The sequence below is a fragment of the Mustela nigripes genome, chromosome 4, assembly GCF_022355385.1.
Source record: "Mustela nigripes isolate SB6536 chromosome 4, MUSNIG.SB6536, whole genome shotgun sequence".
Lineage (NCBI taxonomy): Eukaryota > Metazoa > Chordata > Mammalia > Carnivora > Mustelidae > Mustela > Mustela nigripes.
The window spans coordinates 57,784,448-57,811,357 of record NC_081560.1 but is presented as its reverse complement, the minus strand read 5'-3'; the positions used below and the strand labels follow the sequence as shown (position 1 = coordinate 57,811,357).

General features: G+C 37.9%; 1 protein-coding gene across 1 annotated transcript in view; it reads left to right on the top strand.

Moving 5' to 3' along the window:
* The window catches only part of BZW2 (basic leucine zipper and W2 domains 2), a 60,297-nt gene extending 41,289 nt beyond the window's left edge, over positions 1-19,008 (top strand). Inside the window, exons 6-12 of the mRNA XM_059396754.1 lie at positions 758-893; positions 4,211-4,320; positions 7,370-7,540; positions 9,443-9,589; positions 10,265-10,403; positions 17,330-17,452; positions 18,533-19,008. Of these exons, the coding sequence (XP_059252737.1) occupies positions 758-893; positions 4,211-4,320; positions 7,370-7,540; positions 9,443-9,589; positions 10,265-10,403; positions 17,330-17,452; positions 18,533-18,561 (855 nt within the window). The 3' untranslated portion in view covers positions 18,562-19,008. The remainder of the gene's footprint in view (positions 1-757; positions 894-4,210; positions 4,321-7,369; positions 7,541-9,442; positions 9,590-10,264; positions 10,404-17,329; positions 17,453-18,532) is intronic.
* The last annotated feature ends 7,902 nt before the right edge of the window (positions 19,009-26,910 follow it).

Below are 26,910 nucleotides of genomic sequence, written 5' to 3'. Positions count from 1 at the left end.
AACCTTTTTAGGGTTGCTACTTTTTTGATTTCCCCTCCAAAACTGCTCTTTCCAACTTACATCAGAGGCCTTTTCTCCATTAAGAACTTGGGTCAGATCCTCCATTACCCCATCACCAGGGCTGGTAAAGCTGCATGATCCAAGAAATAGCAAGTTTGAGTCTTGTTATTTTTATAAGAGCATCAAGAACTTAGAAAACCTTTCTCACCCAAGACTCTTGTCTTAAAGAATTATTACATGCTCTGAATTCAGACAAGTGAATGCTGATGTCAAAACTTACGGACTTCTTCCTGGTTTTTGTTCATTGTGCTATAACAAGCCCAAAGGAAATGGATAGATGTAGTGGGGGGGGGACAAAGGCACCCTCAAAAATGAAAAATGTGAAGGACAGTAATGTATTTCAGTAAATGTTATGCTCATTATGTAAAACTTACTCTTAGTCCTGTGCAAAGTCAAATGTAAATTTTTTATGTAACCTATTCACACTGTTCTCCAAATATCTCTTTTTGTTCCCATGGATGTTATCTATAGCTATGTGTAGGTAAACTTGGAAGAAAGGAACCATGCCTGAGAAAGTCACTTTCCTTAGCATCCAGTTTCTAAGTGAACCTATGTATGTGTTTCTAATGAACAAGAATTCTGCTCTGCGTATGACCAACTGGTTGTTCACATCTAGCCATGCATGGATGTTCTGTTCGTTCTTTTCCTACTTTAGTCCTTTGCTTTATAGACATGGTTTCTTTTGTTTGACCCACAGCTTCTCCTCTTCCTTAAAGCCTTTTCCGAAACAGAGCAGACGAAGCTGGCAATGCTGTCGGGGATCCTGCTGGGCAATGGCACCCTTCCCGCCACCATCCTTACCAGTCTCTTCACCGACAGCCTAGTCAAAGAAGGTAAGGACTCTTCGTGTTTTCTTACCTGGCAAATGTGAAAAGTAAAGCCACACATGCTTACGAAAATACCAGCACCTCTTCTTCCTGTGATCTGCTACCCACCCATTCTCCATGTAAGAGATTTTCTGTTTATCTTTAAACAGTAAGAATTGTACATGTTTATTGTGGGGAATTGGAAGAAAGAATACGCACACTTCTGTACAAAGAAAAACCAATAATAAACTGAAATTTGGGGTATATGACTTAATGCCTAGGTCAGATACCCTGAAGTTGTTGTAGTCTAAGCCATTTCTCTCCATTTAGTTGTCACTGGCATATTTTGCTGAGAAAGTGCTTCATTGTGCTTTGTGGGACATTTAACCTCTTTGCCCTCGGACACAAAATGCCAACATGTAGCACCCACCTCTATTTAGTATAACGAAAAAGGCCCCTTCTTGTTTCCAAATGCCCCCCTCTCCTGCCCTGAATGTTTATTTCCCTGTTAGAACCATTCTTCTAAACCATTACTTCTCAAAATCTTGTGCTCAGATATTCATTTTGATCACATTTTAAGATATTCATTATCTCAGTTTTAGAAAAAAGTCCAGATGGTTGCATCAAAGTCTTGCTTTAATTTTAAGGCATTAAGAATTTTGATAGGCATGTATACAATCATTTGGTTAGGGAATACAACAAAAGTGGGCTCTTGGAGGAGGATAATGATATTCGAGTTATAATGTAACACAAAACAAAGAGTTATTTTTTTCTTAAAAATAAAGGAGCTTTTGTGAAAACATCTGTTTCTGCTTAGAACTTAGTTTTTCTCCTACAAATGTTGAAGTCCCAGCCTCATTGATGCCTGCAGTGAAATGGATTATAGTTTTCTTTTGGCTGAAAAAAGATTAGTAAATTGAGAGTCAAGATATTATTTAGAGATTTTCTATAGTTTTTGGCGAAACATAGCTTAGATTTATGATAATTCTGACTCTGTGATTGTTACTAATATGTTGCTAATATTATGACATTTTGAAGTGTTTTCCTGAAGAGAAATGGTGATATTGCACATCTTATTGATGTTGTGAGCCATTTTCACACTTAGATAAATCAACGTAAAATGTAAACAGTATATGTTAATTATATTAGATTATCCTAGTCTTTATAACAAAAAATACTTGTCTTTCTTTGTATTAAAATCCTACATGAGATCTGTAAGTTCCTTTGTAATATATCAAAAATTATTAGATAGATAGACAGATGGACAGTGATGAAGCAAGCATAAAAGTATTAAAATTTAGATAGTGGGTATATGAGTGAATAAATTCAATTTATTCAATTTTTTGTATATTTCTGTATATTTAAAATTTTTTGTATTGGAATTTGAGAAAAGGGAGGGAAGGAAAATACATTTGCTACGGAAATGATGTAGTTCTTTTACCATACAGTTTTTTCTTATACTCTCCACCATCTTTAGAAATTAGAGGCTTAAACTTTTGCTTCCTAAGTAGGAACATATTAATACAAATTACCCTTTTTTCCCAACTCTGCACCCAGCAAATAGCTAAGGAGAATAAGATTATCCCACCAAGGAGAATCTTGAGTACAGAGAAATTCTCCAGATTTTCTAATAAGAAACACTGTTAATGCAAAGTGATAGGTTTAGCCAAGATTTGGATTCTTAGTTTAAAATATTATAATGCTTTGTTTCTAGTGAAATACAGATTATACCACATTTTAATTGTTATTTTGATTTAAAGACATAAATATATAGGAAATTTTACACCGACTTGGCGAATGGGAGTGTTAAAAATTCATGTCAACAAATATAAAATCCTCCAGGTTGTAGCACCTGTGTTATTGTCCTAGCCATGGTTTCTGTTTTTTTGTTTTTTTCTTTTTTGGCTAGTTCCTCTGCTTATTCAAATAAAGAAAATTTGACAAAGCTGAGGTTAGTATAAATGATATATCAACTGGACACTTTTACTTGCAACTAACTCAAAGACAAGACTTAAAATTGCTATATAAGAACATTTGTTGGCATATAAGAACATTTATTTCTTATGTAACAAAAAAATATAAAAGTCAGATAGACTACAAGGTGAAACAACAATGGCATCTGGGTCTTGAATGTTTTATCCCATAATTTCTCACTACCATTCATAGCATCAACTTCACTCCAAGGATGATTTCCCTAGTAATTGTAAGATGTCTGCTGGTGTAGTTATGGCACATGCTTTCTGCTCAAATTGAGTGGAAGAGTAATTCTCAACATAGGATAATTTATCTTGCCTTCAGCTGATTGGCTGCCATAAGCCACATGACCAGTTTTGGCCTGGTAGCAGTTGCCAGGGAGATGCTCTGGGCAGATGGGCTTCTGCTGAAGTCTCTAAATGAATCATTGCAGAAGGACGTTGTACCAGAACTTAGACTAGAAGTCACCTGGCCTAACCAAAATTGAAATTCTCTTAGGAAAGTGGAAAGGGGAATAGAGCTTCTTAGATCAAAAATAGTGAAGACTTCACTTGAGAAATACCAGTTTAATATTTCAACTACATTTGAATTGTTCATTAAGTAAATGTAACATTACCTTGGAAAGTTGAAGTGTTCACCGGAGAACTATCTACTAATGATAATTACTTATATTTGGAAATAAATGCTAATGTCGGTATGGATATGTAGTTCAGTGGTTTTCTGATTAACATAGCTCTTTTAATCATCTCTTTAAAAATATCGAGAAAAAAGTTCAATTTGAAACAGCATCAATATTTTTATAGCTTAACTCATGAGCATTTTCAAATGCTTTTTACAAAAGTAAAATTTTAAGGTAAATGATGTACTTTCTTATATAGCTTTATTTATATCTGTCACTATTAATGGTTTTTAACTGGTATCATTTATTAGCAAATTAGTTCATGTGTTGCCATTTCATTTTTATGTCTCAAGATTTGTTTGTTGTACCTCAGGATTATTGTTAAACACATTATTGGTGAGCCACATGGTGAAGTAGAGACAAAGTCACTAGAAAATACTGGGCTTTTAATCTGCTTTAAACCAAGGTAAAACTAAATAAATAAATTTACAGTTAACTATACCAGGCTAGCATTAGGGAGACCCACTTTGAAAAATATTTTAACTCTTTTTCCTTCTAATGAAAATGCTCTCTTTGGAGTAATGAAAATAGAACTGTGCCTAAAGAAGAGACTAGAACTGTACCTGGAGAGCTCTCTGTTATACCTCTACCAGATCAAGTCTTTGAGTACTTTTCTCATTTCAGGAAACCCAGTGGGTGTTGATGAAAGGAATGAAACTCTCACTTTTTTCTTTTTCTTTTTGTTAAACAGGCATTGCAGCCTCATTTGCTGTCAAGCTTTTTAAAGCATGGATGGCAGAAAAGGATGCCAACTCTGTTACCTCTTCTTTGAGAAAAGCCAACTTAGACAAGAGGCTGCTTGTAAGTGTCGTCTAGACAAGGGATTGTACTCTTGATGCTTCAGTTGCAGCTTTGACAATGCGTGACTGAAATGCTTGGTTCTGTTTTCATTTGGAACATGGTTCCGTTTATTTCTGTATATTTGGCAGATCGAAACAAATTCCATCTTAATCTTTGTAAATAAATGGAATGATGAAATTAAAGAGTCATAGGGACTACTGAGACTTTCAAATTGGGTAGTTTCTCAGGATTGAGTCAACATTGATCAGAATTAACACTTTATTTTATAATTAGTAACTATGCAGGTTTAAAGTTATAATAATAAGTCCCATCAGTCCCACCTAATTAAACACTTACATTAGGTTAGAGATGGATGATGCTGATCTCACGTAGTTGTTACTTTGTTAACAAAATAAGAGTTTAAACAGGATTCCCTGATTATGCCAAGATACCTTGGAAATACTTAGGCTTTTAGGAAAGGAAATAAGTTTATTGTGGTTGATTTGAAGCTCCCGTGATCACAATTGTTTGATTATATTTTTATTTCTCTATCTTTATGTTTTTCCAAAAAAAGCAAGAGTAATATTTTGTTCTTGAATTTCTCCCTGCTCTCTACAATTTCTTTCAACAGCTATGCAGATGACAGAGATTTCTGCAAGTGACATTGCTTTCACAATCTAGAACAAAGTCTAAAATTGAAAGACACCCTTGCTATCTTCTGTTCACCTGGTCTGTCCTCTGTTTTTTACTTTTGAGGTATTGCAGTGTGCAAGGGTATCTGTCAGTCTAATTCTAAACATGGGCTCTTCCCCTCAGAAAACCCAAGAATGATTTTAACTGTAAATGCTTTTACTTTCAATCACTTAAAATTCCTTTGTCTCTTGAAGTTTACCTTAAAATAGCACTTTGGGGGTCTTTAAAGTCTTTAGAATATGATAAAGAAGAAGAAAGGTATAGAATCCAGTTATTTTCTGCCACTGATAATTTTTAGTCAGCCTGTATTTGAGTGTCTGTGCTGTGCCAGGCATGGTCCTAGAAGCTGAGGAGACAGGAGAGGACAGGACAGAAAAGTTCCCTGCCTTCAAGAACCCACTTTTACATTGACTTTGGGTAGATCCTTGCACATAGAAGGAGAAATCAAAGTGACTAGGTGGGCTGAGCAGGGTGGAAGCTCATATGAAGGGGAGGATGTGTTTGGTGAGTCAGATGAAAGAAAAGCTTTGGAGAAGTTCTCAGCAGAACTGTGCACATGTGTTTAGGGTCTAAATGGGATCCCTTTGGCTTTGTTTTGGGAATGGACTCAGAAACAAAAGCTCATATGAAGGGGAGGATGTGTTTGGTGAGTCAGATGAAAGAAAAGCTTTGGAGAAGTTCTCAGCAGAACTGTGCACATGTGTTTAGGGTCTAAACGGGATCCCTTTGGCTTTGTTTTGGGAATGGACTCAGAAACAAAAGCAGAAGCAGGGAGACCTTAATCTGATGGATGTTTGTATCTGGATAGGGTTTTTCTAACAAACACAAACCCTGTTCCAAGCGGTAAATGTCATGATAGGATTTAGACTGACTTGACTTCAGTTTAATCTTAATAATAATCTTCAATGTATATTATGTGTCACTTATAAGGATTTTGGATATATTTCATAAATAAGCCACCAGTAATATGTTTGATGGTATATTTCTCTGAACGTAATTTTAGATCAAACTTTGCAGTACCTTTCTTCCTAAATTGAATATTGAATGCCTGAGTGAAATAACGGAATAATTATTGGCCATGAGTATACTCAGTTACGTCTTTAAATATATCTGGCTGCATAATTTTGTTCAAGCTACTTAGCGTTACTGAGACTTAATTGATCCTCTGTAAAAATTTTTACTTTACATAATTATGAGGAGAATGCCCACCACATTTTGATTCATGGAAGAAACTCAGATTAGTTCCCTGCATCCCGAATTTGGAAGACCTTTTGAATGGGAGAACAAATGGCAGAATTTCAGTCCTATATGAAATGTTTGCTAAACATGAACGTGTGTTTAATAGCTGCTCCCACCAACTCTTCTGACATTTTGAAACTTACAACTCAACAAGGGAAGTTTTGGGGTGATACAGAGAATTGAACTTTGAGTCATGTCATAGAAGAGTTTGGCTCTGTCCCTGTATGTGGTGGCAAACCTATTACAAATTTTTCTACTGAGATTTTTACTGGAGCCATATAGCCACTGACCGTGCGTGTGTGCAAATCTAACCTCCATAAAAGTTTGGATCTATTTTTTTAGACTGCAGCAGTCTGAAAAAATGTGAGAGCTTTGAAAACTGTCTTAATATCTTAGTTGGGTGTTGAAGTCACACAGGATTAGAACATGACTAAGTGTTACTGAGACTCTGCCAAGCTGTGTAAGGTAAAATGGAAATGAGGTAAAAATATGCAAGCAGCCATGGTGAATTGCTCTCTTTAAAAATTTCCAGCAGAATTATGTAATGAACCAAAGAGTTTGGTAGGGTGGGTTTAGATTAGATCTTACTGTGACTTAATTTAGAGCCACCATGATTAACAGATAAGACAAGAATTCTCTTTAGCTGGAAGCTAGTATTAGAATAATAGCATTATCTTAGAATGTGAATAGAGGTTCTTGAGATAATAGTCAATGTTGTTTTTCTGATGTTATCTCAAGTCATCTCCCCATTATTAAAACTGACTTTTGTCTATTAACTGGTAAGTTACCATGTTATTTGCACTTAATTTAGCAGATTTACTTATGTATTCATACATGCTACACTCTGATTAAAGTGAAAGAAAAGTAAATATGGTTCAAAATGGGTGAAGCTAGTTTATGTAAGTTGCTTAGCTTTTTTTTTTTTGCTTCCTCTGTAAAACTGCCTAATTTTAGAAGGTGCTTAGCGAATGCTCAAGAAATATACCCAAGATTTATTCTTCTCAGCAATCATTCTCTGTTCTGGCATTCCAAATATGAGATATTCTTAGTGCTGTTTTAATATGAAAATGTTGTCCTTTAGGCTTGCTGGAATTTGAATGGTTTTTTGTTTAGCAGTCTTTTTCCTTTTGTCTTTCAGGAGCTCTTTCCGGTTAATAGGCAGAGCGTGGATCATTTTGCTAAATACTTCACCGACGCAGGCCTGAAGGAGCTTTCTGACTTCCTCCGCGTCCAGCAGTCCCTGGGCACCAGGAAGGAGCTGCAGAAGGAGCTGCAGGAGCGTCTTTCTCAGGAATGTCCGATCAAGGAGGTGGGGAACCGTCAGCTTCCCTCACCGCAAAACCCATGCCCTAAGAGGAATGGCATTGTGTCGCACAAGCTTGACCTTCCTTAAGGAGACCTCCCATTGTCTACTTCTGTGAACTTCCTCTACTTGTGTATACCATTTAAACTAGCTCATTGCCAAAGTTTTGGTTCAGAATCCTCTAGCTTGTTCCAGAAATTAGTGATCATTTCCACACATGTGATTTATTATATCAGGCTACTGTGATGAGCAAATTAGCTCATCTGCCAGATAGAGTTGCCATCCACTATCAGTATACGCCATGATATGGTGGTTTTTCCATTTGACCACAGGTAATATAATATGGTTAAGCATATGGGTAGTGTTTGAAAGCAACACTGGCTATTTCATGGATCACCAGGAAGGAATATATAGAGTTTTTTCATTCTTTTTTAATTTTAAGAGAAAAAATGTTGATGGTTTTTAAATTCATATTATGGAAAAGGATGAGTTGGGCCAGTGACTTGTTGGATCACACTCAGAGTAGCTGGGTTTCCCTGTCAATGTAAATATTACATTTTTTATAACAGTAGTTCATAGAGCTGTGACTATGTCTTTGTAATTGTTTTTAAAAGTCCTGTCTCCAGAAAACTTCCTATTTGAACTTTAACGTGATAATCCAAAATTAAATCAAGTCCTTTCCTTTTGCTGTTTGCTTCTAAGTCCCCAACCCCTAGCACTCTGCATGCTCTAAGCCCAACGTGGCCCCTTACGTGGTTTGACTGGAAAATCCCAGACCAATGCTATCCAGCAGATGGAGGTGTTGGGACAAAAAATATTTCTAAATCTCATGGCAGTAAGGTCAGCAATATATTGAGTAACGCTTCCCCAAGCAAGAACTTGAACATGATTGTCCATGGAGGGTAAAAAAAAAAAAAAGGGACAATCAAAAAATGTTGTGATGCTTCTGGATGCAAACATGTCGCCTGTCTTTGCAGCTTTCTTTAGCTTCCCAGTTCCTTCTCTTCTTGAAGGCCACTCGCCCCATTCCTGACACCTCTGCGTCCCAGGCCAGGGAGAAGGAAACAGTGTCTTTTCACTTAAGTCAGGGAGGGGGGAAGAGTTGCGCTAGCCACAGAGTAGTAGTACAACTTGACATAGATTATGGTGTTTAATCACTTCTGGGGACCTAACCTGTCTTTGTGATTGTATTTCAAAAGGGAAAAAAATTTTTTTCTAAACCAGTTTGATATAAAATACATAAAGCTGGGCAGATCTTTTATCCCATGTCATCAGATTTGAGGATAAATTTGCATATTTAAACATGGTTGTAAGGGGGGAATAAACCTGTTCAGAGTTGCTGCATTGATACGAATCCTATAAAAAAAAAAAATTGCCTTTGCATTTGACAGTTTACTCACATGGGGCATGAGGGTCCTCCAAAGTAATCATTCTGTATTAAGGAATCAATATATTAAGGAGTATATTGTGGTGGATGGACTTGCATAAACCCAAGCCATTATTCATCAAGGGGTTTAAAGCTGAGAGGTGGAGGTAAAGATTCATAGTTCCATTGCCTTGTTTAAACCCCAGAGAATCAAACCAGCTCAAGTAATCAGCTCTGCTGGACCCAGAGGGGCTCCTGTACATAAAAGAATTACCCCCGAAGAAACAAAGATTCCCTCTTATTTCCTATTCCCCAGCAGCTCCTGGCTGGACAGGAACCTATTAATTTTTGGACTAAAAATAACTGTGCTTTGTGAACAAATCATTGTTCTTTCTTCCTCTTGTAATCTGAGACTAGGTACTAGGAAAGGAGGGACCAAGCTGAATGTTTGTCCCCCCAAAAGCCTTTGACTAACCAGGCACAGTGAAAAGGAAGCTCCCATCTGCCTCTTACTCTCTGACTCCTTTCTCCATGAAATGCAGGTGGTGCTCTATGTTAAAGAAGAAATGAAGAGGAATGACCTTCCCGAGACAGCGGTGATTGGACTTCTGTGGACCTGTATAATGAATGCCGTTGAGTGGAACAAGAAAGAAGAACTGGTTGCAGAGCAGGCCCTTAAGCACCTGAAGGTACAGGGTCAACAGGGACCAGTCCTGGTTGCAGGCCAACTGCAGCTCGTTAACTGTACGCATGACACATGGGTTCAACTGCAGTTCACCCAGGTTTAGGCCAGAGATAGATTTCCTGGGTGTTTTGGTTTTTTGTTGTTGCTTTATTTCTTCCAAATTTGCCACTACCTAAAATGTCACAGGTGTAAGGGTCTATGAAATATATTGAAGGTAAATTCTTAACTAAACACATGTTGGGGGCACCTGGGGGGCTCAGTCAGTTAACTTTAACCCACTGAGTCACCCAGGCACCCCAAGATACTAGGATTAAAAAGTAAATTTGGGGGGCACCTGTGTGGCTCAGTGGGTTAAGCCTCTGCCTTCAGCTCAGGTCATGGTCTCCCAGAGTCCTGGGATCAAGCCCCGCATCAGGGTCTCTGCTCAGCAGGGAGCCCGCTTCCCCCCCTCTCTGCCTGCCTCTCTGCCTATTTGTGATCTCTCTGTCAAGTAAATAAAATCTTTGAAAAAAAAAAAATAAAAAGTAAATTTTGATTGGACATAATGTTATAATAAAATATCCCTAAAAGTGAATGCTTTCTAAGCAAATCTCCAGATTTCTGCTGTAATTCAAGTATTCTTGGCCCTGTACCTCCCACGAAAATTAATGGTTGGTTTTACTCCCCACTTCTGTTCCAGCAATACGCTCCGCTGCTGGCTGTGTTCAGCTCCCAAGGCCAGTCAGAGCTCATACTCCTCCAGAAGGTTCAAGAATATTGTTATGACAACATCCATTTCATGAAAGCTTTTCAGAAGATCGTGGTTCTCTTTTATAAAGGTATCTATCCATGTTGCTCTACCACTGTGTTTCCATGGTTTTTTTTGGTTTTGTTTTGGTTTGGTTTTTTGTTGCTGTTTTCGTGTGTGTGTACTGTTTTCAGTGTTTTACTGAAGCTCTTCGAAGCCCAGCGCAAAGGTTGAGGCAGAGGGGGACATTGGGGTTCATGCTAATTTTTGCAAGTTTCAGTGAGGCAGCCATCTTTTGTGAAGAAAGTACTAATGCCTTATATGCATGGTTAGGCCCCTGGGCACATTGCCAGAAGACTGGTGATAAACCGGTTATTACTTTTGGTGGGGAGGGATGGTGAAAAAGACTGTAATAACACAAAGTAATGAGGTCTGCTTTTGAATTGTAAGGATTAGGTCTAATAACAGTGCTACCAAAGGTTGCCTGTAGTATGTTTAGACCTTCCCAGGTGCTATAATAGCTGACTAAAATTACTGAAATAATTAGCTTTTTATGTTGTATTTTAATTATTTGGCCCAACCATTCTCATGTTTTTTAAGGAAGTGACTATTTTTAGATTTTTCACTTTACTGTCTTTTCATTGTGTTTGTAAGGATTAGGTTGTCATGACAACTGGCACAGCCTTTAATAAATGAATGCTTTTGAACTGATCTGTCTCAACACCTATAGTATATAAAAAATGAGTCTGAACTATTTTTTGGTCTGAGTTTGTGTAGTTTTATGGGGGGGAAAAGGAGAACTGAAGAAATGATAACATTTTGACCATTATAAAATGCTTGTTTGAAGGTACTACAATCTTAAATGGCAATTTAATTTAAAAAAAAAAAGTATAAATTAACATCAACCAAATGTTTCTTTTCTTTTTTATGTGTTCTTAAATTTGTCAATTTTGAATGATAATTTGGTCATGTGAAGTAAAAGAAATGTTACATTATTGATTAATAGCTAATTTTAAATAGCTATTAACATGTTCAAGTGTCTCAGGGTTTTCATTGGCCATCCAGTTTCTTTAGATGTGTAGGTCTTGCCCACGGGTGTTTGGGTGATACTTCACTTCTCAGCATTAAGGTTCTTTGCACAACTTTTATATCAGGAGAACATGCTAACTACCAAGTCCTATTTGAAGTTCAATAATTGGTGTTTTCCTCTGGCCAGATCAAATGAAGTCCTCTTAGACATGGTCATGAGATACTAATATCCTAAAACCAGGGCTTAAAGGACACCCAAGGTGTCTCATCAGAACCAAACCTGCAGGTCATATTGCCAACCCACCTGTGCTACCCAGTAGCCAAGAAGAAGCCGTGTCTACCCAGCCGGTGGCCATTCTGTCAACACCAGCCATAGCTGACTCCATTGTAAACTGGTAGAGAGACCTGTGAGACAGGTTTCACATTTGCTTTGTGAGTGGCCAGTATTTTCCTCTACAGAAAAGCAAACTGTTTATAAACTAGTAGCCTAAGCACACAATTTACTTTCTTGTCACATAATAGCTAACCCAACTAAATAGTGTCTCTTACCAAATCTTTTTGTAACTGAGACATACTTATTCGAGCCTTACCTGCAGGAGCACCTCAGTTTTTTTTTTTTTTTTTAATATTTTATTTATTTATTTGACAGACAGAGATCACAAGTAGGCAGAGAGGCAGTCAGGGGGGTGGGGGAAGCAGGCTCCCTGCTGAGCAGAGAGCCCGATGCGGGGCTCAATCCTAGGACCCTGGGATCATGACCTGAGCCGAAGGCAGAGGCTTTAACCTACTGAGTCACCCAGGTGCCCCAGGAGCACCTCATTTTATCATTGGACTTACTTCATTCACATGCGCATACACACATAACTTTTTGTCAGTAATGGTGTCTATTAAAATCCTTTTTCCGTTTCCCAGTTTAACCATTAATGTCGACATCCTTCCCCATTGTGCTCCTTACATCAACTACTGACAACAAAACCGGCTGCTTTGAGTTATTCCCTATTCTTCAGCCCCAAATGCTAAAGAACACTGACCTGAAATTATAAAATAACCGGATGTGGGTACCAAGAAGTAAAAAGCAGCAGCATTAGGTCTTCCTTAGGCCATTAATTAATGAGGTGGTCACTTTTTAAACAATAGTCGGTACAGTCTGTAGAGAGTATGAGCAGACCCGAGGGAACACAGGAAGGTGTCAGCATCAATTTTATCCTGGCTTAGTTATTGTTGTAAATGAAATTAGGAAACTGTAAAATGGAAACTGAAAATACATCACTGAGAAGTGAAAACTAAATGCTGTTTTTTAGGTAATTTCATAATTTCCCACAAAATTATACATATAGTCTGTTTTTCTGAATGAAATAATTACTTTTTTTTTCTCTCGGAAAGATGGAATCCGCAAGGAATGATTTTCCATCCTACTGTTAAAAGAGTTACCATGTTTACCTTCTTTCCTTTTTTGGAGAGTATTTTTTCTTTGACTTAATCTTACATGACAAACACCTGTGTACTAGGAGATGTACTCCCCCCCCCGCCAAGGACTTAGATGGTCTTTTTTTTTTTTCAAGATTTTATTTCTTTATTTGAAAGAGAGAGAGAGTACAAGCAGGGAAGGCGGCAGGGAGATGGAGAAGCCAGCTTCCTGCAGGGAGCCCAACCTGAGGCTCAATCACAGGACCCTGGGATCATGACCTGAGCCAAAGGCAGACACTTAACTGACTGAGCCACCCAGGTGCCCCAGATTTGGATGTTCTTGTGCTGTATTTTATCTACCTAGAAAGGCTTGATGAACAGTTTATATGTATTAACACACTCTCTTCCCAGTGCTACTGTGTGTATGAATCACCTCGTTAAAACACAGATTCTGGGGATTCTAGTTCCAAAGCTCTAGGGTTGGGCCCATAAATTTGCATTTTAACAGATTTCCAGATGATGCCAAGATTCTTGGTCAGGACAGTGGGCTAAAGGGTTATTGAATGCCAGAAATGATAAATACTGTGCACTGGAATAACTTATTCCAAGATTATACTTATAATTAATTCCATGTACACATACATACACATTCAACAAATATCAAATAGGATCTAGTTTGTTTCTCTAGTGAGTGATGTGGATTCCTTTTATTTATTGTAAGGAACATTCTGCTTCAAAGCAGGTTTTTAAAAAATGTAATAGAAATAATGTGTCCCTTTTCATTTAATCTCTCTCGTTATGTACACACACACCTTCCCTGTATTTCTAGAACTTGAGGATAACAGAAATAAGGCTATGATGCCCCGTGTCTCCTTGACAAACTGACTTATTTTAAATGAATGCCATTTTTGAAAGATTTTATTTTAAACATGTGAATAGTAAGGGAATAAAAGTGAATAAACTGTGAGTAATAGTGCTTTTCAGGAATGAAGGAAAAAAGTGGAGATTGGTCATTGAGTCAAGATTCACTTTCTATATTAAAATCTAGGTTTTTATATTACTATGTAATAAGAAAAATAGTCCATCGCTGATTTTCAGACATCACGTTAGTCACTTTTTTTTTTTTTTTTTAATAATTGTTTATTTGACAGACAGAGACTACAAGTAGGCAGAGAGGCAGGCAGAGGGGGGCGGGGGGGGGAGCCTGATGCGGGGCTTGATCCCAGGACCCTGGGATCATGACCTGAGCCAGGAGGCAGAGGCTTAACCAACTGAGCCACCCAGGCACCCCCACTTTAGTCACTTCTTAAAATAATTTCTCTTCCTTTCTTTCTAAAGCTAAGTACTAGTCTAAGCATGTAGATCACAAAAATAGAAGAGTCTCTTCTCGAGCACCATCGGTACCTCTGTCATAGATTGTATTATTTGCAGATAGTTCTTAGGTTGAGTTCTGTCCTTCATGCGTATTTTTCTAAAAGAAACTTTCTTTTCTTGTCCTAAAACAAAACTTGAATGGCCCTTTCACCATGTGTTCTCAGCATTCTTAAGGTAAATTATTTTTGACTTGTGTCTCTATGTGATACCCCTAAAATAACGAGTCTCCTAAGTTCTAAGTGACGTGGTTTTGGGTTTTTCTTAAATATATTTTTAAAAGATTTTATTTACATATTTATTGTAGAGAGAGGGTGCACACACATACAAGTGCGTGAGTTGGGGGAGGGCAGATGGAGAGGGAATCTTAGGCTAACTCCATGTTGAGTAGGGAGCCTGATGGAGGGCTTGATCCCATAACCCTGAGATCATGATCTGAGCCAAAACCCAAGAGTGGAACACTAACCAGCTGAGGCCCCAGGTGCCCTGCAAGTGATGTGTATTTTAACTTAAATCCTGCTTTGCCATTCTTAAACCACTAGGATATTTTCTCTTTGATTCTCATGAAAACCCAGCATTTAAATTTTAACTCTACAAATTGAGAAATAAGTAGTTTTTCTCATCAAATTGATGAAATTGTCCATCAGACTTTATCAAATGCATAGTAGATGGCAGGCCTCCCATTAAATGCTGAAAATGAGATGATGGATAAAATAGTTCCTGACCTCCTAAATTTCAAAGTATAGAAGAAAACCGAGAATTATAGTCCCCATTTCATTTCCAAAATAAGACTCACACAGTGGAGGATGAAAAGCGGTGGGATGTTGGAGGAAGAACCTACAGTATTCGGCTAGATAGAATGGAGAAAAATATTTTGTAATCTGAAGGAATTCTGCACGTACTTGTAGAGTGTTTTTCTTACTGTATTTTTACTGATGCTCTATATTCCTAGCAAGGCATTTCTGGGAGGTCCCATCAAACACCATTGTTCAATGTTGATGAACTCGTCTCCCCAATTGTCCTTAGTTGGGGAGAAAAGGTTCTCTATCCCTCAGAAAGTTCTTTCCTCTTTAAATTACACTTTTCACTAAACAGAAGTTGAGTTTCTTCTTCAACTCAATGTTTGGCTTTGCCTCTGAAGTTGTCCTGGGTAGTTTGCTTCCTTATGGTTTATTTCCTGGTTGCAGAAATTTGGTCTTGTGGCAAGTATTCATTACTAAAGTAGGCTCTTCTGAGAATTCACCTTTGCGATTTGTCTCATTTTCTGTGAACGGGGCATCTGATGAGTTTTACCTAATGATTTGGTGTCTGTGGCTGACCAGTGATGTAGTAGTTGCATGGCCTCTTTCGGCCTCTGTGGGGCAATAAAACACATGAATGAGCTCTCAGTCTTCAGAAGGAAGACCTGAGGCAAAGAGGCACCTTCACCTGCGGTCTAACTCAGCTTTCCACCATGAGCATTGTATCATGCATAGTTCATTAAAGTGAGGAGGTAAAATAGTATTTCTCTGCGTGTTTGTGACATTTTAAATTCCATCAAATTATAATAGCTCTATAGTACTGCATATAATTTATAAATGGAAAAACATGTTCGATGTACATGCTCAAAATTGTCTTACTGATAGAGAGCATGACCAAAACAGTTTGGAAATTAAGTGCTTTAAATCACAATCATCTTGGTTGGGGTGCCTGGGTGGCTCACTTGGTTAAGTGACTGCCTTCGACTCAGGTCATGATCCCAGGGTCCTGGCGTTGAGCCCCACATTAGGCTCCCTGCTCAACGGGAGAGTCTGCTTCTCCCTCTCCCTCTTGTGCCCCCCACTGTTGCCCTCTCTCTCAAATAAATGAATAAATAGCATCTTATAAAAAATGAATCACAAGAATCTAAAAATGTTACAAAGACAAATTATATAAAAGGGACTTCTTTAAAATCCATGTTTGAGCCAGTAAGTGTTCTTGAAAAATCTGTGCAGAGCAGTCTTACACAAGAACAAGTCATTTCTTTGGCTGTGAAGTGTGTGCTCCTCATCTCTACAGACACTGGGCTTTGATGGCAAGTGGCAGGAAAGTTCTTTCATCGCTCCGAGTGGAGAGTGGGAGCTGGAAATGGAAGCTAAAGATTAGACGCTAAGAGTAATTTTGTAGGACTCCTGATTATAATTTTTATACCCAGTTCTTAGGAATGAACAAATCCAGACTTCCTTCTTCCTTTGCAAAATGTAGTGTATTTAATGATGAAAATAAAGGAAACAAACATGATATTTTCTAAAACCAATCATGGGCATTTTTAGTCAATTCGGTCTCTTCCACTGAATTCTAAGCCAGTTATTAACTTTAAAAAAAAAAAAAAACTTCAGGTTTTGGTTATGAAGTTTATTGGTTATGAAAACAGTGATGATTTCAATGAAAACAGTATCAAATTATTTTTCTCATTTTTGTAAGTTAAAATTATATTTTAACTGCAAAAACGGCATTAGTGTGATTTTCAGCATTATTGTACCCAATGCCTGCCCAATAATGCTGTAATGTCTCTGTTTCATCTTAATAGAGTACAAGGAAAATATTACTCTTGTGGTTTAGGATATTATGTTATAGGAAATTCATGACATAGTGATAGAATAAATGTAGAATTTTGAGTAATGTGTGTATTGGTCCTGAGATACACCCAGATATCTCATCTTCACATTTAATTGTTGATAGCATTATTACATTCTAGTTACATGTTTTTATTTGCCTTTTTTTTCTCCTAAGAGAGTATATCCCCTTAAAAGACCAGTCATTTGAGGTTGCTGCTTAATCAAAATGTGTTTGAAGTTGGCAGAACACAGAGTGTTCTGAATTGCTGGAATTGCTGATTCATTTGCAAAATTACAGAATAACCCACTTCCTACCAGCACATTAGTGCTGGGAAAGATTTCCAACTCCCAGTAGTGACTCACAGATAAGCTTGCGATGTATCGGGCCTGATGAGATGTATATTGTCATCATCGTCACTAAGGTATTTGCTAAGCAAACTCCTAAAATTCAGCACCATGCTATATGGAAATGAGCTTGGTTCCTATCTTCTTGATAAATTTCAGATATGGATTCTTTCATAGCAGGGCTTTTAATATTTAAAATGATTGCTTTCTGTTAACTTATAAGGCCTAAAGTTGCTTTAAAACATGACATTTCCATAGTAACTTTGAAATCTTTGATTTGAAATTGCAGCTGACGTACTGAGTGAAGAAGCAATATTGAAATGGTACAAAGAGGCACACGTTGCCAAAGGCAAAAGTGTTTTTCTTGACCAGATGAAGAAATTCGTTGAGTGGCTACAGAACGCAGAGGAAGGTATGATTCCATTTAACAACTTTGGTGGCCACTTAGCAAATACTTTCTCACTCTAATTTAAGGTATCCACCTCTTCCACAGACTTCTTTTGCTTTCCTAAAACTCAAGTGCTTAGGGTGTTTTCCATATCAGACATCTTGCCTGCAAACTTAGCCTTCCTTTCTGAAATCAAAGCAATGAAATGTTCTATGTGGTTTAAAAAGAAAGAAAGAAAGAAAGAAAGAAAGAAAGAAAGAAAGAAAGAAAGAAAGAAAGAAAGAAATTCAGCCTGTTAAATTATCCACTCTAATGGGGAACAAAGGAATAAATCATCAGCCATTGTGAAAGGAAAAGATAATTTTTGGCTCAATTACATTTTATGGGATTATATAGATTTTTACAACACCTTAACCAGTTACTGGGATTTAAAATTGGAGCACTAGGTGGAAGAATAATGGCTGAGAGTGAATCCCACTGAGCATGAGAAGTTTATTTTAGGTCACCCAGAAAAGTAAAAGTAATTATAGTCTCTAATAATATTTATGAGCAAGCTGCATTTTTAGAAAGGCAAAATTCATTGAAAAGCAAAAAGGAGCCGAAGTTTGCTACTGTCCTCACATATGACTGTCTTCTCTAGTAAATGCATGCCTACGGCACAAAAATGTCTTTGAGGAGTTGGGGTGGGGTAGCATATTAGAAACTCTTTCATGACTTTATTTAAAGGAGCCTCTAGGGGCACCTGGCTCGCTCAGTCAGCAGAGCATGCAGCTCAGGGTCATGAGTTGGAGTCCCACATTGGGCGTAGAATTTACTAAATAAAATTTTTTAAAAAGGATGGAGGCCTTCATGGCTCCATCCGTTAAGCCTCTTGACTCATGGTTTTGGCTCAGGTCATGATTTCATGGGTTTTGAGACCAAACCCCTGCATCAGGCTCCCCAATACGCTCACTGGGGAGTCTGCTTGATGATTCTTTCTCTCCCCACCTCCACCCACTGGTACACACACACTCTCTCTCTCTCTTTTATAAAAAAATAAATCTTTTTAAAAAAATTTTAAAGGAATCTCTGAATAAAATCCCTGACTTTCTCTTCTCTCCCTAGAATCCGAATCGGAAGGTGAAGAAAATTAAATGACACACGAAGCACAATACCTAGGCTACCACACAACACTTTTACTGGGAATGCTGAACCATTTGAGAAGAGAAACTTGGCTTCAGTTTTCAAAAAGAAGAAGAAGAAAAAAAAAAAAATAGGATAGGCTTCCCTTGTGCAGAGGGGGGGAATGGTTTTCGTTTTTGTTTTGTTTTTAAATGGAGCCCTGAGGCATCAGCTATTATTCTTGGGACTCTACCTCTCACTCACTATATGCTAACTTAAAGCCATTCAACAAGGAGTCAAGTAGGTATCTGAAATTAAATACTCAACAGACTCCTACTCTTTTTTAGCTGTATTTTTCAGGTACTGTGTGGTGAACGCCCCACTGGTGTCTATAACAGGGCCACTTTGGTAGTTGTGTATCTGCTTGTGTATGTGATTTGACAAACCAGTTTTTTAAAATAAATGGCTTTTTAAAAATCTGGGCTTATATTCTCAGAGCTTTTATTTCTTCAGTGCACCTGACTTCTTAAGCAGATGACCTCTCATTGTTACGCTTTTTTTCTCCACCCAACATTGTGAATGGTTACATTTCTTGTCATCTATAGGAACAACACTGTTTCTTCTACCATCGTGAGTAGTGCATTTCACTTGTCTTCATACTGAAATAGAAATCGACCCAAAATTCATGCACATTAGCACTAACACCATAAGTTGATAGTATTAATAATTATTAGGTATGTAAATGCATAGTTCCACACTTATCATGTTTTCCTCAGCGCTCTTTCTTCCCTGTTGGGAGGAGAGCTAATTGATGTACATATGTAAATAGATCTTTGTTTATATTTCTAACTAGGTGAGTTTAGTCTTTAAATTATCTTGTCCTCAGTAGTAACAGTGAAGCATCTTCCTGTTCATGAAAGTTCATAGTTTTATTACACAGCTCTTTCTTAACTCTTGAAAAACTTAAGGCCTGCACCTGTTGCTGTCAGGGCAATGGTTATCTCCAAGACAAACATTTTTCCCTAAGTAAGAGTTGAAACAAGGAGGATGCGTGGCAAACATCAGCAAGTTGACTACATGAAGAACTTTATGTTGTCACATCATCATCCTGAATCAAAAGACAGCTTTCTGGTTACCTGTTTGTCCTCAAGAAGAAAAGGAGATCTTTTCCCTATGACTTACTCTCATACCTAAATCTGTAACATGATGATTCCTCCTGTATGTTAAACACTCAGTCTTTGATGAATTCCTTTCTTCCCATTAGAGCACTGTCAGGTTCTCTACCCCAGCATAGATCCTTTTGAAAAATCATCTGTAAGTGAGAATGTCATTTTCATTACACTGGAAACAGTAAATGCAGAATAACTAAGCCAGGCATAAAGAGCTTTACAGCACCTTGGAGTGATTAGAGTACCCCTGAATGGACATCTGTCCAATATTCTTTTTCTTGAAATTCTGCTGAGCAATGCCCCCTCTTCCAGACTAGATTTCCTTTCCGGTCTAGCTGTTCACAATTGTCCTGCTATTTTATAAAAGAAAATACTAATTTGTCTCCTGTTACAGAGATGGAAACCACCTGGTACTAAACAAAGGAACAATTCTAGAATGTGTTGTTCTTCGAGAATAGTCCTGTGAGGGAAAAGCAGGAACCTGAAGGGAGAGGAGTCTGATACCTTCTAGGCCTCTGTTATCTACCTACCCTTTCTCCTAGCTAAAAATTAGAATTATGAAGTGGTAGTCGCATCCTAGAGTTCATGCTAATGTGTTTAATTGAATGGAAAATGAAAAATTTTAGTTGGAACATAAATTTGGTCATCTAATTTGATAAGTGCTGACTGCCAATTATGAAAAGTGGCATATTTCAGAAGTGTATTAAGTTAAATATGTATTTGATATTTGACAAAAATAGACTTATTAAAGGTAAAATTTTGAATATTGCAATTTGTAATAAAAATTTTGTCAATTTTTATGTCTTACTTTATATACATCATGTTTAATTTTATACATCAATGAGTAAGAGAATTTCCCCTTCATTTTAGGAGATCACGAATTAAAAGTGTGTTACAGGATATTTGACTTTGTTCCCACTGTACCAAAAGTGACCACACTGAGACCTAGAAAGGCACGGAGTTGTCTGAAGCCTTAAAGTTAGTGACCAAGATGGAACTAAGGTCCCACCTTCTGAGTCCCACATCTGTATTCCTTTTCTCCCCTACGTTCTACTATCAAATTAATGAAAAAATGTCTCCACAGTTCAAGCAAGTGTTTTTTAAACTAGCAATTTTATTGAATAAACATCTGGAGATCTCCAGAAAATCAATTTTTTAAGCTATAAAATGTAGCAATAATAGGATACTAAATATTTAGCACTTTCAAGCACAGAATATTTTTCCCAAACAGAATTTGAGGCAGCGATTTTAAGGTAAGCATGCATGGAGGGGGGAATGCTCAAATAGCAAGGACTATCTGCATCAATAGTTAAAATAGAAAAGGTGTGGTATACACACACACACACACACACACACACACACACACACACTTGGCATTTGTGACAACATGGATGGACCTAGGGAATATTAAGCTAAGTAAAATAAGTCAGACAAAGACAAATACCACATTATTTCACTAATATGTAGAATCTAAAAAACAAAACAAACGAACAAACAAAAAGAAGAAACTGACCCATAAATACAAAGAACAAATATAGATGCAAGTGGGTGGGGAATGGGTGAAGGGGAGTGGGAAATACAGGCTTCCTGTTAAGGAATGAGTTAGTCATGGTAATAAAAGGTACAACATTGGGAATACAGTCAATGGTATTGTAATAACATATGGTGACGTGGTAGCTATGCTTGCCGTGAGCAAAAACATAATAATGTATGGAATTGAATCATTGTGTTGTACACCTGAAACTAATGTAACATTGTGTGTCAATTATACTCAAATAAAAGAAAGCATCTTAAGTATTTTTAAAACTGACCAAAAAAATAGTGTCTGGATAGATCACAACTCTTCATTTAATTTTAAAACATTGAAAGCACTAAAAGAAAATGTAGGAAATACCTTTATAACAGGCATGGAAAAAGCATTAACACAAAGCTCCCTGCAAAATCTGATTATAAAATGTCAACACTTTTTCCATATTGAAACATTCATACATGAGTAAATAAACACCAAATGTATGTGGGGTCAGTTTCAACAGATTAGATGAAAATACTTTTTATAAAAATTACAATATAAGGAACATTTATAAATCAATAAAATTTAAAAAATGCAAAATGGTATGAAAAGCCGATTAAAATGGACAACATGGAAAGATGGCCAACCCTACTGTTAATCAGAGATGTTCAAAATAATAAGGTGAAATATTTTACTCACTGTGTTTGAAAAAATTCCTAAAACCAATAATCCACAGTAATGTGTGTGGGGAAAATGGGTTCTTTCTTTTGCACACAGCCTTTTGAGTTAAAATTTGGCAATAAATATTAACACTTAAAAAAAAAAAACAACGCATATTCTTTGACTCAGCCCTTCCATTCTGGAATCCATCCCATAGGTGTACCCACAGACATACGTGCAGTGATTATTCTATTGATGAAACTGGGAGGAACTGAGGCATTCTTAAAATGTCTGTGTCTAAATGTCTAAGAGGTGGTGCATGCGTGACTCGGTTAAGTGTCTGCCTCTTGGTTGCAGCTCTGGTCTTGATCTCATGGATTGTGGGATCAAATCCACCCCAAGGTGGGCTCTGTGCAAAGCAGGAAGCTATTTGCATATTATCTCCCCCTCCCCCTTTCCCCTGTTCTCTCTTGCTCTCTCTCAAATAAATAAATAAATCTTAAAAAAAAATAATAAAATGTCTGAGAAAGGAACTAGTGGAATAAGTTGTGATAAATCCATATCAGGGAATGAGGTAGATCCAAAAAAAAGAATTTTCCCCCATTAAGGAAAGCTGTGTTTATACAATGTACCTTTACAAATACATAGAAAGGGAATGGTATTTTCTAATATTTGTTATTTTTGCATTAGTCTTGGGCAGTGCCGGGAGGAGGAGAACTTTTTTCTTCTTACTCTGTATACTTGAATTTCTTTAGAAAGAACATGCAATACCTCATTAATTTAAAAAAAACTAAAGCATGCTTATTTTGGAAAAAAAATTTGGAAGAAACTATTACACAGTTTTCTAACACACTGAGCCACCCAGGTGCCCCTAATTACACAGTTTTCTACCACAGAGATGAGCACTTCTAATATTTTTACATTTTTACAAATATCGTTTTGCTTAATTCTTTAAATAATAAGTCCATTCTACATCAATTTTATGTCCTACTCTTTATTAAATATTCTGTAACATTTTACCACATTAATAACTCTTCAAAAACATGATTTTACAATATATATAATTGTTCATACTATGTATGGGACATATTTATGATTCTATGGTTCAATATAAGACATTTTATAACTTTTTGCTTTTAAAAATAACCGTTTAAGGGGCACCTGCGTGGCTCAGTTGGTTAGGCAGCCACCTTCTGCTCAGGTCATGATCTCAGGGTCCTGGGATCCGGCCCTGCATCAGGCTCCCTGCTCAGCGGGAAGCCTACTTCTCACTCTCTGGTCACTCCCCGGCTCTTGTGTTCTTTCTTTCTGTCTCAAATAAATAAAATCTTTGAAAAATAAATAAATTAAATAAATAAAAATAACCATTCAAAACATTTTCACATAAATCTTTATCTATACTTATTCAAAAAAATAGAAATGGAATTTGGGTCAAAGAATTTGAATATTTTTAACACAATGTGGTCTTATTTTCTGAATTTGCATTTATACATTTGAATGCATTTTACTCCATTTCAGACAGAGTTCAAGGCAGTATCATTTTAATCATAAATTTTAAAACTGTTAGCCTCTCAAGATATGAAATTCAGCAGATCCAATGTATAAAATTGTAAGTGTAGGGGAAAGTAAAATATTTCATTTTCAAGCCAAGAAAACCAGCAGCCTAGAAACACCTCAGGTCTTGCCTGGCTCTAGAATCATCTGATTTGAGCAAATGTGGTGTTCTAGGCTTATCTGATTCAACACTCTGACCTCACCTTCTCTGAGCTAATAGCAGTTACTTCTGTCCAAGCGTCAAGGTCCCTCCGGATAGATGCTTCTCCACTGTCGTGGCCCTCTTGCACAATAGGTGTGAGTAAAACATTTTTCTGTGAAAAACACCTTTTTAGAGCTAATATTTCCACATTTAAAATCTCTACGCCTTGGTTTTGTGGGTTTCAATTATTCATCGGTAAACAAATAAAAATGCATAGTTTATGGCTTGAGTACAAACAGCACACTTGCGTAACTAGCCATCCAATGAGACAGGAAACATTAGCAGAATTCCAGAGTCACCCCCATGCCTTTCCCAATCTCCACCTTAACCTCCTCAGCATAAATCATCCTGCGTTCTGACAGCAGAGTCATTTTGCCTGTCTTTGAAACGGATGCAGACAGCATTACTTTGTTTATGCCTTCTTTCATTCAACTTTTTGCCTTGCTGTTGTTCTTTGTGTTTAGTTCCTTTCTGGCATGTAATTAAATGAGCACAGTCTCTCTACCAACAGTGATACCCAGCTCTTTCAGCAAGAGCATGTGAAACATGAGAACATTTTTTATTATTTAAGGGAGGCAAAGGAAGAAGGAGAGTGAGAATTTTTTTTTAAAGATTTTATTTATTTATTTGACAGACAGAGATTACAAGTAGGCAGAGAGGCAGGCAGAGAGAGAGGGGGAAGAAGGCTCCCTGCTGAGCAGAGAGCCTGATGCGGGGCTCGATCCCAGGACTCTGAGACCATGACCTGAGCCGAAGGCAGAGGCTTTAACCCACTGAGCCACCCAGGTGCCCCAGAGAGAGAGAATCTTAAGCAGGCTCCGTGCCCACCTTGGAACCAGATGAGGGGCTCCATCCCACACCCCTGAGATCATGACCTGAGCTGAAATCGAGTCAGACACTTAGCCACCTGAGCCACCCAGGTGCCCCGAGAACATTATTTTTTTAATGAGCCAAAAGTTACACTATTTTATTTTGGCACAGGGAATAATATCTGTTTTTCAGAGATCATTTTGGAACACGCACATTTCCTCATGGTAGACATTACAAAAAGAAAATCGTGGCTGCCTTCTCCAAGGAGTAGTCCCATTTTTAAATGGGCAAAATCGATTCTTTAAAAATTAAATCACAGGGTCACCTGGGTAGCTCAGTGGGTTAGGCCTCTGCCTTTGGCTCAGGTCATGATCTCAGGGTCCTGGGATCAAGCCCCGCATCAGGCTCTCTGCTCAGCAGGAAGCCTGCTTCCCTCTTTCTCTCTGCCTGCCTCTCTGCCTACTTGTGATCTCTGTGTGTCAAATAAGTAAATAAAATCTTATAAATAAATAAATAATAAAAATTAAATCACAGATTAGTGGGGCTTCAATTCTGTGTTCTGTCTCCCACATTTTGTTTTTGCTGCTGTGTAGGCAGAGGAATACGGAGATGAATTTGGGATCGTTTGGCTTGAGCTTGGAGGCGGCATTCTGCCATTAATTAGCTGTTTAACTAATTAGCGAGTGACTTAACTCTCCGTATTTACTTTGCTTAATTGTAAAATAAGGGCCTGGACCTGATCATGCCTTAAACTGGGATTTCACAGTGCGCACCACCCAATGTTGTACACAAGACTCATTTCAGTCCGTTCTCTGACTGATCTGTGACCTAAGAAAGATAAAATATAATTAGGCTAGGTTGATGATTCTGAATCCTCAGTGTGTGTCTAGATCACCCAAAGGGCTTAATCTGGATCGCTGCCCCCCCCCACCCCTCCACCTGGAGTTTCTGACTCAGAAGGTCATCTCGGGCAAGGTCTGCAGGCAAATTTCAGGGAATAACTGATCCTCCTGGTGTGAGGACGGTACTGAGAACCACCAGGGCAGATGGTTCCTAAGACCCATTCCCGTGCTGATTTCTGCAGTCTCTGATGTCTTCAGCAAAGGAGGTGGGTTGTTGTGTTCTGCTCCGTTGTGTATCTTAGACTGATGCATAGCTCGTGGAGAAGGTGTTCAGTAAATGTTTGAATGAATAACTGAGTGAATGTGCCTTAAGAATTTCCTTTTAAAAGGTTGATCATAAATTCATTCTGATGTTTTCCTATACATTGATTTTTTTGTTTGTTTGTTTAAAGTTCAGCATTGAGACCACAGCCTGATTGGTACTTAGTAAGAATTTGGATTATTATACTCTGCAGAAATGCATCATTGATTGTGGTATTCTCTAAAACAGAGCCAATAACATGTGGGCTCATAACAGATGAAATGATCCTGAAACTATCCCTAATCTGTTTCCAAAGGAAGCAAAAATACTTTGTTGCAGTATTGTCTAGCCAAACTCCAGAAGAGTGCATTGTGAGTGTTGACAACACAGTATTGGACAACTGTGGGCCACTCAGCCCACACCCCCATCCTAGAACAGATCTAAGAAAGGTGAAGCCTCCATGGGCTAGATCATTAGCTCTCTGACTTTAATGGGCATGCGAATCACCTGGAGGGGTTGTGGATTACGGATTGTTGACAACAGCCCAGAGTTTCTGACTTGCACATCTAGGGTGGGGCCTGGGGATTTATATTTCAAATAAATTCCCAGGTTCTGCTGCTGCTGCTGGTCCATGGACCACATATTAAGAACCATGGGGCTCCTGGGTGGCTCAGTCAGTTAAGCATCTTCCTCTGCCCAGGGCATGATCCCAGGGTTCTTGGATCAAGTCCCACGTCAGGCTCCTTGCTTATCGGGGAGTCTACTTCTCCCTCTGCCTCTTCCTCTGGCTTGTGCTCACGTGCTCTCTCCCTCTCTCTCTCTCTCAAAATAAATAAGATCTTTAAAAAAAAAACAAAAAAACAAAAAAACAAAAAACCCTGGGATAGATGGTTTCTAATCCCTTGGTAACTGGGATGTAGAAGAAACCCAATCCCATAGAGCTGAACCTAGCTTAAACACTTTCTATAATTTCTTCCCTTGCTCTCTCAAACTCCTGTTTCCTCTGAAATTCTAAAGTATTCTTGAGAGGTGTGAAAGGATTGGAAACATCTCAATTCAGCCAGACTTGACTTCTTACAAGAGAAAAAAAAAAATCTGTTGAGTAAATACTGGATTCTTAGCTTTCTCTTTCTCTTTGAGCAGGAAAATCCTGTCGTTTTCTATACATAGACTCCCAGAACCAACAACATCAGCATCACCTGGGAACTAGAAGTGGATATTGGGGCGCCTGGGTGGCTCAGTGGGTTAAGCCGCTGCCTTCAGCTCAGGTCATGATCTCGGGATCCTGGGATCGAGTCCCGCATCGGGCTCTCTGCTCAGCAGGGAGCCTGCT